Source organism: Pseudophryne corroboree, chromosome 3, assembly GCF_028390025.1.
Source record: "Pseudophryne corroboree isolate aPseCor3 chromosome 3, aPseCor3.hap2, whole genome shotgun sequence".
Taxonomy (NCBI): Eukaryota; Metazoa; Chordata; class Amphibia; order Anura; family Myobatrachidae; genus Pseudophryne; species Pseudophryne corroboree.
This window is the reverse complement of record NC_086446.1, coordinates 741,833,577-741,847,422: the sequence shown is the minus strand read 5'-3', so window position 1 is coordinate 741,847,422 and position 13,846 is coordinate 741,833,577. Positions and strand designations below refer to the sequence as shown.

General features: G+C 43.5%; 1 protein-coding gene across 4 annotated transcripts in view; it reads right to left on the bottom strand.

Moving 5' to 3' along the window:
* LOC135056747 (inactive heparanase-2-like) overlaps positions 1–13,846 on the bottom strand; it is a 487,019-nt gene that overhangs the window by 107,997 nt on the left and 365,176 nt on the right. The window contains exon 4 of one of the 4 annotated variants that reach the window (XM_063962285.1): positions 9,541–9,840. The exons of 2 other annotated variants lie outside the window; for them this stretch is intronic. In XM_063962285.1, coding sequence (XP_063818355.1) covers positions 9,803–9,840 — 38 coding nt within the window. In that variant the 3' untranslated portion in view covers positions 9,541–9,802. Of the gene's footprint in view, positions 1–9,540; positions 9,841–13,421; positions 13,556–13,846 lie in introns of those variants that run through there. One more of the 4 variants, XM_063962286.1, reaches the window with a different exon arrangement.

Below are 13,846 nucleotides of genomic sequence, written 5' to 3'. Positions count from 1 at the left end.
TGCAGTGTCACCGCTTGCGGGAGGTGTCTGTGTCCCTCTGGAAACCTCTGCCCTTGAGAGCCCACAGTAGTCCAGGCAGAATGTCTTCTGGTGGCTCTCTGAGGCAGTGGAGGCTTCAAAGACACAGACATCTTACAAATCTCAGCATGCAGTTTTGCTATCTCCTCCTTCAGCAGAGAAAATTGCTCACAGATTGGACAGCAGCTGAGTCTCCACGCTGCCTCTTTCCAAACAAATGCTTTACATCCATTGCACTGCACAAGGCCAAACATTGTATCAGATGTGAATGGTATTTCAAATTTGTGTGTTACTTGGTGTATTTTAAAACTCACCTGTTGCTGTATTCTAACTCACCTGCTGCTGTTACAAACTCACTTAATAAGCCAAGCCTCACTTTATAATGCACGCCTCTCACAAGAGCACAGCTCACAGAGTCTGGTCACTGTTTATATAGTTTCTCCTCAGGTAGCTGTTCTATTCAGCCCCTCCTCCTAATCACTTCACACCTAGATTCAGCCACTCCTCCTCCTAGTTTCTCTTCACACTCTAAGACAGCACAAGTGAAAGCACAGAGACAAACACAGCCAAATTCTCACTCCTTTTTCCCACAATATTACAATCCCTATATGGATAGATAGAGAATACTCACCTGCTGCTGTTACAAACTCACTTAATAAGCCAAGCCTCACTTTATAATGCACGCCTCTCACAAGAGCACAGCTCACAGAGTCTGGTCACTGTTTATATAGTTTCTCCTCAGGTAGCTGTTCTATTCAGCCCCTCCTCCTAATCACTTCACACCTAGATTCAGCCACTCCTCCTCCTAGTTTCTCTTCACACTCTAAGACAGCACAAGTGAAAGCACAGAGACAAACACAGCCAAATTCTCACTCCTTTTTCCCACAATATTACAATCCCTATATGGATAGATAGAGAATACTCACCTGCTGCTGTTACAAACTCACTTAATAAGCCAAGCCTCACTTTATAATGCACGCCTCTTTATACTGCATTCCTAGCCAACACCTTAGTTTTAGCATGGACTGGTCTGCCGATTGGGGTTCCAATAAAAATAATCTCCTAAACAGCACGCCAAGGAAACATATGTGATCAGTTGGAATTTTAATGTGCAGCATTTCATCCAACAGCTACCAACAGCCGGCATTCTGACTACAGCTTGAGGATCACCTATTTAGACCGAGGCAGGAACTTGATTTAAGTTCCAGACTAGCATCTTATATTCTTTTCTGGCAAGTGTAAGGGCCAGAACACCTGTGCTCTAGGTGTGCAGGGCCTGCTATAAATAGTATATACTAAATAAATCATAAAGAGGGGAAAATACTTTTATAGCTAAATTACAAAACCTAGTAAAATATTTAGAGATGTGCGGCGGGCACTTTTTGTGTTTTGTGTTTTGGTTTTGGATATGGATCCTCGCTCGTGTTTTGGATCTTGACTGTTTTTGCCAAAACCACCCTTTCGGGTTTTGGTTTTGATTTTGGATCTGGATGATTTGGAAAAAACACAAAAACAGTTAGAATCACAGAATTTGGGGGTAATTTTGATCCTATGGTATTATTAACCTCAATAACATTCATTTCCACTCATTTCCAGTCTATTCTAAACACCTCACACCTCACAATATTGTTTTTAGGCCAAAAGGTTGCACTGAGGTAGCTGGATGACTTTGCTAAGCAACACAAGAGGGCTGCATAAACACCTGGCACATCTAGGAGTGGCACTGCAATGTCAGACAGGATGGCACTTTTAAAAGCTAGGCCCCAAACAGCACATCATGCAAAGAAGAAAAAGAGGTGCAATAAGGTAGCTGGATGGTTGGATGGCAGATTTAAAAACTAGGCCCCAAACAGCACATCATGCAAAGAAGAAAAAGAGGTGCAATGAGGTAGCTGGATGGTTGGATGGCAGATTTAAAAACTAGGCCCCAAACAGCACATCATGCAAAGAAGAAAAAGAGGTGCAATGAGGTCGCTGGATGACTTTGCTAAGCGACACAAGTGTGCGGCACAAACACCTGGCCCATCTAGGAGTGGCACTCCAGTGGCAGACAGGATGGCACTTTTAAAAACTAGGCCCCAAAGAGCACATCATGCAAAGAAGAAAAAAAAGAGGTGCACCGAGGTCGCTGGGTGACTAAGCTAGGCGACACAAGTGTGCGGCACAAACACTTGGCCCATCTAGGAGTGGCACTGCAGTGTCAGACAGGATGGCTGAATGTCGAAAGAGGCCCGCAATTTTTCGGGCCACTGACAGCATCTCCTGCATGCCCCTGTAATTTTTCAAAAAATTCTGCACCACCAAATTAATTGTATGTGCAAAACATGGGACGTGCTGGAATTTGCCCAGATGTAATACATGCACAATATTGGTGGACTTATATGGCAGTACCCCTGAACTTATACGGCTGCACCACTGGACTGGACTTATACGGCAGTACACCTGGACTTATACGGCAGTACCCCTGAACTTATACGGCTGCACCACTGGACTGGACTTATATGGCAGTACCCCTGGACTTATACGAAAGTACCCCTGAACTTACACGTCAGTACCCCTGAACTTATACGTCAGTACCCCTGAACTTATACGGCAGTACCCCTGAACTTATACAGCTGCACCACTGGGCTGGACCTTTACAGCAGCAGCACTGGACTTATGGCAGCACAGGACACCACACTGGACTTATAACATCACGGGACACCACCACTGGATGCAGCACAACACAGCACCACTGCACTGGACTGTACTTATACAGCAGCACTGGAAATATGGCAGCAGAGGACACCACCACTGTGACTGGACTGATGCAGCACAAGACACCACTACTGGACTGATGCAGCACAAGACACCACTGGAATGACACATAAGAGCAGGTCGCTACCCCACGCGCCACGCCACTTTCCCGCACAGACATTGAGGAGACACTCGCTTCACTCTCCAGGACTGGAGTGAAAATGGCGGCGACGCATGGCTCCTTATATGAAATCCAAAACCTGTGAGAATCTGACAGCGGAATGTTTTGCCTCGTTCTGGTTTCCGAGTATTAAAATATAAAACAAAATGCAATTTCTAGATCACAGTTTCTTTAATCCTCTCTAGAATCTACAGGTAGTGGACAATAAAATTAAACCACATTGATTTAATTGTAATTCGTATGAAATCCAGGTAAATGAGGTACAAGTGTATTGAAAGCATGGACTACCACAGAGATGAAGCTCACACGTTATATAATCAAATAACATGCCGGCATTGGTCAAGGAAGGTCATATATAAATATATGCTGGACTACCCTGGTTGTTTATAATTCTGGCTAGCAGGGGTACAAACAGAGACCTTATTTAAGTTTTAAAGATGGGTGATTGTTAGGGTCAGTTTGGAAGGAGCTTCAGTGACCTAGGCAGCTGATCTTACAAATGTTTTATGAGCAATATATCTAAGGCAATGTCTAAATGAAAGTCAGAGGGAAAAGTATGAGCAAAGGGCAACATTGGGCAGATACACATACAGTATTACAGGATCATGATATTCAGGGATTACTTTGAGGTGCAAGTGCAGAACAGGCAAGTAAGCGCACATCAATTAGCTGCAAATGTCAGCCTGTGTAACTTTTCAGTTTCATAGAAAAAAGTTTCCATGAGGAGTCTACATAGTGGGACATCAAAGCCAAGTTGAGTGCAAAAAACACTTATTACACCTGGCAATTCACAGTGGTGCGAAGAGCACAGGCAATATAGGGGGTCATTCCGAGCTATTTTTTGCAGCGCTGCGATCAGATAGTCGCCGCCTACGGAGGAGTGTATTTTCGCTTTGCAAGTGTGCGAACGCTTGTGCAGCCGAGTGGTACAAAAACAGTTTGTGCAGTTTCTGAGTAGGTCTGTACTTATTCAGCCGATGCGATCACTTCAGCCTGTCCGGTCCCGGAATTGACATCAGACACCCGCCCTGCAAATGCTTGGACACGCCTGCGTTTTTCCAACCACTCCTAGAAAACAGTCAGTTGACACCCACAAACGCCTTCTTCCTGTCAATCTTCTTGCGATCGTCTGTGCGAATGGATTCTTAGTTAAATTCATTGCCCAGCACCGATCCGCTTTGTACCCGTACAACACGCCTGCACATTGCGGTGCATACGCATGCGCAGTTATGCCGAGTTTTGACCTGATCGCAGCGCTGAAAAAAATTGCATAGCGTGCGATCAGGTCGGAATGACCCCCTTAGTACTGATCATTGTAGAGAGGTGATATGATCAGGCGAATCATTCTTCACCATATTCTAATTCACTACTTTATTAGTGAATCTTAGCCTTTATTTATATAATTTTTCATTTATAATACATACTACATGCTAATCCTTCTTTGAATCTTGAATGCAACCTCGCAGAGAGATAGTGCAAATATGACATCATTTACAACCATAATGGATTATAGATAAATTAATTTGCCTATAATGCATTATTAATGTAAATGATGGCATGTTTGCACTCTTTATCTGGGTAGTTGACACATAGGAATCAATGAATAGTGATTAGCATGTAGTAAGTATTAAAAAAGAAAAAACATATTTGAAAAAAAATGATAGTCTTCCTAATCCTAATGGTGTGTGATTTAAATGAACCCCAGTGATTAATATATTTTTTACATCTCTCCTTATGTCCTAAACATCTGTTCAGTATAAGCTTGCCGTTTGTATTTGCGTGAGGTTTGGGTAAGACCCTTATGGGCTGTCCTTATCTTCTGAGTCTTTCTCCTTCTGGGGAGAGCTGAAGAATCTACTACTCAGGGGGAAGCCTTAGGGATGGCCATTGGTGTGGTTACTATCAATGGCGATATGGCAAGTGGCCATCGATGGTGGCCAAATATGATGACTATCTATGGTCTCACCAACCGACAGTCATCCCTGTTCTTTGACTGACTGGCCTGTGGACCAATTAGAACCTGGGGCTGGGGCTTCGCAGATGTCAGGAGGTGGAGCTATGCTCTGTGTCCCAACACCTTTTAAAAAAAATAAAACATAAACATTCGGTTATGCTGTGCCATCGGGGAGGCATTTGATATGCCGGCTGTCTGGATTCCCGCTCTCACCATACCAGCGCCCGAATCCTGACAGATGGCATACCGACAACTATTCTCCCTCTTGGGGTGTCCACAACATGCCTGGAGGAGCCCGCAAGGGGCTCTTTTGCGCTCACCCCAGGGCTGTCTTTTTTCGTATGGGCTCAATGGGCTCTTGCCCAAGGGCCCCAGGAGTATAAGGGTCTGATAGCTGAGGGTCCCCTCTTTCCAGGGGTACCAGATTTTTGAAAATCGGCCCTGGGGAACCGGAGATATCTGACTTGAAAGCAGTGGTCCCCAACCAAGCCTGTTAATTGCTCTTCTCAGCCTGATATCTCGGGTTTTGTCTAACTTAGAGTATTTCTGAGGGTATTAGCCAAAAGCTGCGACTCTCCCCTTTTGGTGGACACTGGCAGCTTGTCTCTGCTATGCCCAGAACCAGAGACATCAGCCTTCAAGCAGCTGGTCCATGCTCCAGCTCCACACGCCTAATATGCAGTTTTAGATTTTCGTTGGTGAATTGCTTTGGCTCCTGAACTCTGATCCCCAAGTCCCCAGAACCCTCTGAAAGGTGGGACTCTCTAGTTTGTTATCCAATTCAAAGCTAAGAAATATATTTTCAGGAACTTGAGATATCTGCAGTCATGCAAGCTGCCCTCCCACCGGAAAATGATAAATATTAAGCCCACTCCACTTTCCACCCCTCCCCTACGTATTTAACACCCCCTACTACCCTGGAAGTCATGTAGCAGGGCTCTTTCATTCAGCCCAATACCCCCTTCTACAGTTTAGCCCCATCTGTGCAGTAAAGGAGTAATAAGCAGAAATGACTGTTCCAGGTCCTACATGCTGAGCGGAAGATAGAACACCCTCTACCGCTGCGCTGATAGCACCCCCCACCCCTACCGCTGATGGGTGGGTAGGAGGCCCAGTGCATTGCTGTGTCCAGGGGCCTACACTGCTGTTAAGACAGCCCTGGCTCACCCCACTGCCTGTATGCTGGCGGTCGGGATCCCCGACACCAGTATGCTGGGCGCCGGGATCCCAAGCACCGGCATAACGTAGTAGACCCGTGCCATCGATGGAGGGAAACCATCTGGTTCTCCCTCATCGATGACAAAAGCATTCGACTATGATTATGAATCATAGATGATCGATGACCATCCCTAGGTAGCCTTGACCAACTCTGGGGTGAAAGAGGGAGACACGTGGCAGAGAGAAGCCTGATGATGATTCTGTCTGTCCAGCCACCACCCTTTCTGTCACCAATCCCTTACATAATAAAGATAAATGTTAAGAGGACATAATTTCCAGGAGGCCACAAATTTATAGTTTCAGGATGGTGCCAAACACCATAACACCGCCCTGCCTGCATGAATCCACCTTTTTTTATTGTATCTTTTTATTGCTTTGTAGTGTTTGTATTTGTGTATTGCTAATTGTGTAACTTTCTGATAAACAGCATACACATGCTAAATTGCATCATTTTTTTCCAAATTTTTATTGAAGCCTTTGGTTTGTCCATTTGAAATGTTTGGAAGAATGTTTATTTGATTAGTATTGCAAGCCTCTCAACTAACTTCCAGGATTTAATGATTCAGTATAGTTCGGGGAGGAACCCAAAACTGCATTTTGAAAACTGACTGTATTTCAGAGTAAGTTACCTAAAATTACTTTTGCCTATCCATCAGTGGAATATCACCACATAAGTGTATGTTCTATCATGCCAAGATACTCCAGAAATTATGATGACCTATTACTTGTTTACTGTATGTAATTATTTGATCCAAATGCCTATGGAATGATTTGGTCCAATCCGTAGTATTATATTGTAGAGCTCAACCCTTTATCAATATTTATCCAAACGATTTTTTTCAGGATAGATCCTGGCCATTTCAGTTGATGATATAATTCTTACTAGTGATGTACACTGTACACTATCTGACAAGCCCCTGTGAAAGACCTTGCTCTGGGTGACTTGCAGCCCAGTATCAACATGGGAAAACTTAACCAGTGAGAGGATCTCCATTGCCATACAGGAGTGCTAACCTATTGGAGGATCCATTTAAGTGGAACTGCACAGTACCAGCATGAGAAAATCTAACCAGTGAGAGGATCTCCAGTGCTATACAGGAGTGCTAACCTATTGGAGGACTCCCTCAAGTGGAACTGGTAACTCTGGTACAAAAATTTCCCTAAGAACCAGGCTATTTCAAAATATTTTTCCCAGCAATTCTAAACAGCGTTTTTATATCATTTAGCAGTGTTGCTCCTTGCCCTACTATTATTGGTGTTTCTTATTCACATCTATTTTTTTATTTTTTTTCTGTTGCAACAGTATATTTATACATATAATATACCCTTTCATATATGTATGTAATATATATGACTAAGAATACTTCCGTCAATTACATTTTTATTGTTCTTAGCTATAGCGCTGAATTCTCTATTTCTTTGTTGGTTTACCTATCGGGTCTGACTAGCCCCTTATATTCATCAGCTGGAAGTCTCACAGCACTTGTCAGCGCCAACTCTACCTTGGTAGTTTTTCTTCACACAATTCAAGGTTTGGTTGGTGTCCAATTTCTTCTCGCCCAAGGTGCCATAATGTAAAGTTACGGCATTGACTATAAAATACATTTTTATTATGTATTTTCTTTTTTTTTGCGGCCTTATTCTATAGCATAATACTATAATAAAAATGTTTCTTTCCTGACCTAGTCGGACTTCTTATCTGAGGGGGAGATGTACTAAGCAGTGAAAACTGTGGAGAAGTGTGTCAGTGGAGAAGTTGCCCATGGCAACCAATCAGCATTGATGTAACATTTATAATTTGCATACTATAAAAGCATATAGAGCAGCTGATTGGCTGCCATGGGCAACTTCTCCACTGGCTCACTTCTCCACTCTTATCACTGCTTAGCACATCTACCCCTCAATCTTTTATATATCTATAAAGTAATCGACAGCCAACTTTATCAGCACATTCACATTTTTATTCTGGTCTCCTAAAATTCTGGTTTGTTTGTTCTATTTTTGTTACAATTTATATTACAAAGTTGTATTATTTCAAATATAAAGATGCCCATACACTAGACGATATTATGAGTGATTTGGCCATTTCCGACGTATCAGAACTACAAATCGTTCATAATAGTGCAGATCGTTTACTGGGGCTAATACAGAGTTGATCACAGCAGTTGGGCAAAATCATGGGGGGTCATTCCGAGTTGATCGCTCGCTAGCAGTTTTTAGCAGCCATGCAAACGCTATGCCGCCGCCCACTGGGAGTGTATTTTAGCTTAGCAGAAGTGAGAACGGTTGTATCGCAGAGCGGCTACAAAAAATTTTTGCGTAGTTTCAGAGTAGCTCAAAACCTACTCAGCGCTTGAGATCACTTCAGACTATTCAGTTCCGGATTTGACGTCACAAACCCGCCCAGCGTTCGCCCAGCCACGCCTGCGTTTTTCCTGGCACGCCTGTGTTTTTCCGCACACTCCCTGAAAACGGTCAGTTGCCACCCAGAAACACCCACTTCATGTCAATCACTCTGCGGCAACCAGTGCGACTGAAATGCATCGCTAGACCCTGTGTAATACTAAATCGTTCGTTGCGCCCGTACGTCGCGCGTGCGCATTGCACCGCATACGCATGCGCAGAACTGCCATTTTTTAGCCTGATCGCTGCGCTGCAAACAAATGCAGCTAGCGATCAACTCGGAATGAACCCTCATGTGCACTGCAGGTGTGGCAAATATAACATGTGCATAGAGAGAGTTAGATGGGTGGGTTATTTTGTTTCTGTGCAGGGTAAATACTGGCTGCTTTATTTTTACACCGCAATTTAGATTTCAGTTTGAACACCCCCCACCCAAATCTAACTGTCTCTGCACATGTTATATCTGCCCCCCCTGCACTGCACATGGTTTTGCCCAACTGCTAACAAATTTGCTGCTGCGATCAACTCCGAATTAGGTCCAGTGTCAAAGAAAGTCTGGGCGGGTTTGTGACGTCAAATCCGGAACTTGAAAAAGACTTTCTTTGTCGAAACGCGTTGGTGTGAGGGCCAGGACCATTAGGGACTGACTGGGACGGTATTTACTAAGGTGAGAGAAATCCGGACTTTAACATCTTATACTCATCCGTGTATACCCCCCATTCCTTACCTGGGGTCCTTTGGCAGCTTTTTTATGTTGTTTTAGAAGTTCCTTTAATAAATTCCTTTGTATGTGTGTCACCACTTCGCATCCTCATTTTGTGGGACCTGGTTTTTGTTTTTTTACACGCATTACGTGAGAGGAGTGGAGTTTTTGACCAGGAGCCGTGAGGACCATTCCAAAGATACCTTTATGTACAAGTCTTCGCATCATTAAGTGTGAGTTGGGTACGCCCGTTATTCTTCCTATCTGTTCTATCTGTGTGAGAGTGGCCTTGTATGAGAGTATCAGGATTAAGACACAGAGAAGAGATACCAAAGATACCTTTATATGAGAAACATATCACGTTTTAACGTGAGTACGGTACGCACAAAGTTATCCCCACTCTTATCATTTTTGGAGTAAGGCCACTTCAAAAGATATCTTCATCCACGCACTTTTTTATGTGAGCTGGGTATGCCCATCATTCTCCTTCACTGGTTTATGTACAGTATAATCCCCAGAATCACTTCTAGAAGCTAAGGATATTGATTACGAAATACATACTACACTATTAGTCGTATTCCTGTTCTTTTTATTTCCACTTCTGAGGATAAGAACCACTCAAGCGTCCTGTTTGGAGGAATAGGAGGAAACACAGAGAAGGGATATCAAAATATACATTTATATGAAAGGCACATCACGTTTCAACGTGAGTACGGTACGCACTTAGCTATCCCTACCCTAATCCTTTGGATTAGGACCACCATAAAGATACCTCTACGTACAGGTCCACGCACTATTCTGTGTGAGTTGGGTACGCCCATCATTTTCATCACCGATATACTTGTAGTATAACCCCTTGAATCATCTTTAGAAGTTAAGGATACTTCTCCTCCTGCACATTAATGTAAAAGCCAGTGCCGTAACTAGACATTTTAGCGCTGTGTGCAAGAAACGGCATCGGCGCCCCCCCCCCCCTCCGATGTAAACTGGTGGCAGTGCGCAGTGTAGGCGCGCGCAAAATATATAGGGGCGTGGCTTCACGGGAAAGGGGTGTGGCCACAAAATAATACCAATTCATAGAATGGTGCACAGTAGTCTCCATTATTCAAATGATGCCGCACAGTAGCGCCAATACACCAGGTAGAGCCCCTTTTTCACATTATGGCGGACAGATTCCCCTTTTTACACATTACGCCAGACTGCGTTCCCTTTTCACACATTACGGCAGATAGCGCCTCCTTTTTACACATTACGGCAGACAGCGCCTCCTTTTTACACATTACGGCAGACAGCGTCCCCTTTTTACACATTACGGCAGACAGCGTGCCCTTTTTACACATTACAGCAGACAGCGTCCCCTTTTTACACATTACGGAAGATAGTGTGCCCTTTTTACACATTACGGCAGACAGCGTGCCCTTTTTACACATTACAGCAGACAGCGTCCCCTTTTTACACATTACGGCAGATAGTGTGCCCTTTTTACACATTACGGCAGACAGAGTCCCATTTTTACACATTACAGCAGACAGCGTCCCCTTTTTACACATTACGGAAGATAGCGTCCACCTTTTACACGTTACGGCCCCCATGTAAATGCACCCCCCTCCAGTCCCCATGTAAACGCACTCAGCCGTCCCCCCTTTAAATGCACCCCCCCTCCTGTCCCCATGTAAATGCACCCTCCCTCCTGTCCCCATGTAAATGCACCCTCCCTCCTGTCCCCATGTAAATGCACCACTCTGTCCCCTGTGAGACCCCTCCAACTTACATCTGTCTCGGACAGCCTGCATGCTCAGTCCTCTCACTGTGACACTGGCTGGTACTGCTGTGCTGGGGTGGGCTGCAGCTGGGCAATGGAGCTGAGGCGCCTGCTGCTAGGGTTTGCTGGTGGGTTCTCCTCGCTGCATACAGCAGAGCTGAGTCAGTCTGTGGCGGGGAGATGCTGGCGGGTCATCGCTGCTCCGTACAGCGGAGCTGAGGCAGTCTGTGGCGGGGAGATGCTGGCGGGTCATCGCTGCTCCGTACAGCGGAGCTGAGGCAATCTGTGGCGGGGAGATGCTGGCGGGTCATCGCTGCTCCGTACAGCGGAGCTGAGGCAGTCTGTGGCGGAGAGATGCTGGTGGGTCATCGCTGCTCCGTACAGCGGAGCTGAGGCAGTCTGCGGCGGGGAGATGCTGGCGGGTCATCGTTGCTCCGTACAGCGGAGCTGAGGCAGTCTGTGGCGGGGAGATTCTGGCGGGTCCTCTCTGCCCAGTACAGTGGAGCTGAGGCGCCTGCGGCTGGGGGGGGTCTCCATGCTCTGAGGCAGACTGCAGCCGGCTGGCCCTTCGTGCTCCAGCACATTATCAAGGCGCCGCATGAACTGTGCCATACGCGCAGCGCAGTGCTCCTCTGGGAAGGGAGCCTGCAGTTCAGCAATGTCCCTCCGAAGGTACTGGTAGGCCAAACAGGATAGTGATAGTGCGCTCCCCAGGGCTCTGCGCTGTGTGCGAGGCACCACTCGCACACAGCTAGTTATGGCACTGGTAAAAGCACGCACCCCCTTATTCAGAGAAAAAGGGAACAGAAGCTATACACCTTTTACGAACTTACTGCACTATCAGTTGTCTCTCCCTTCTTACTCCCGAGGGTACGAATTCACTAAGGGCCCCATTTGGAGAAATAGGAGAAAAAGACGGGAAGGAAACTCTAAAGATACCTTTATAGGAGAGACATACTACGTATCAACGTGAGTACGGTACGCGCCAAGTCAACGTGCACATCTCTATGAAAAAGAACTGAGAAAAAGAACTGAGTGTCTATCAAAGACTGTGTATTACAAATCTACTTCTTTATATTGTTACATCATTTGATGAGCGCAGACGTGATCTCTCATTTTTGTAGTATATTTATGTCCTAGGGAGGTTGAGTGACCACCTGTAGACATCACTACTGCCGCTCTCTGGGGCGCAGCAGTCCTCTATAACCCATATTTCAGATAGATAGATTATAGATGATAGATAGATAGATAGATAGATAGATAGACACATAGACAGATTGATAATAAATAGATAAATGATAGATAGATACTGTAGATAGATAGATAGATGATAAATATATGGACAGATAGATAGATGATAGACAGACAGACATATAGATAGATAGATAGATAGATAGATAGATAGATAGATAGATAATAAATAGATAAATGATAGATAGATAGATAGATAGATAGATAGATAGATAGATAGGCAGACAGACAGATAGATAGACACATAGACAAATAGATAGATAATAAATAGATAATAGATAGATAGATAGATAGATAGATAGATAGATAGATGATAGACAGACAGACAGATAGATAGATAGATAGATAGATAGATAGATAGATAGATAAGAAATAGATAAATGATAGATAGATAGATAGATAGATAGATAGATAGATAGATAGATAGATAGATAGATAGATAATAGATAGATAGATGATAAATATACGGACAGATAGATAGATAGATAGATGATAGACAGACAGACAGACATATAGATAGATAAATAGATAGATAGATAGATAGATAATAGGTAAATGATAGATAATAAATAGATAGATAGATAGATAGATAGATAGATAGATAGATAGATAGATAGATAGATAGATAGATAGATAGATAGATAGATAATAAATAGATAAATGATAGAAGATAGACAGACAGACAGACAGACAGACAGACAGATAGATAGATAGATAGATAGATAGATAGATAGATAGATAGATAGATAGATGATCGACAGATAATAAACAGATAGATAGATAAATAAATAAATAGATAGATAGTTAGATAGATAGATAGATAGATAAATAAAGAGATAATAAATAGATAGATGATAGATAGATAGATAGATAGATAGATAGATAAATAAATAGATGATAGATAGATAGATAGATAGATAGATAGATAGATAGATAGATAGATAGATAGATAGATAGATAGATAGATAGATGATAGATAGCTGTAAATCAAAATAAAGTTAAAAGTAAATAAATTCTCGGGATGATACAAAATCCTCAAAGAGAAATGAGGGGCCCGGATGCCACAGCAGAAAGAGGGAAACCTATAATACATTCTCACCGATCACAGTGATAGAAGACATAACTTCTGCTCTCTGTCTTTCATGCCAGCATGAGTTTTATTTGCATATCGCTACATAAGCCAATACTACATTTTATGAAAAACACATGTTTTCATCTTTCAAGAAGAGAGAAAAAATTGGATGTGTCTCTTTCACAAATTTATAGAAGAAAAGAGACGTTAATGGGGTTCAGCTTGTTAGGAGGCAAATGATAAAAGTTCAAGAGGAGCTGTGGAAAAAAAAAGAAAACCTTTTCATATACACTGTTGCAACTGGAGAAGCATGACGAATGGGAAGCATGTCTATGTTTCTTTTCAGAGAGATCAACACAAAGGGGATTGCCTAACGTGGACTGATTGTCCACAGCTGGGAGACCACGAGGGTGACATCTGGATTTTAGTACTGATGTTTCTTTCCCAGGTGAACTGTCTATTGAAGTGCTACTAGAGAAAACCAAAAAATCTCATGTTCTAGTTGTTACATCACTGATTGTCTGGGTGACAGGTGACATCCAACGTAA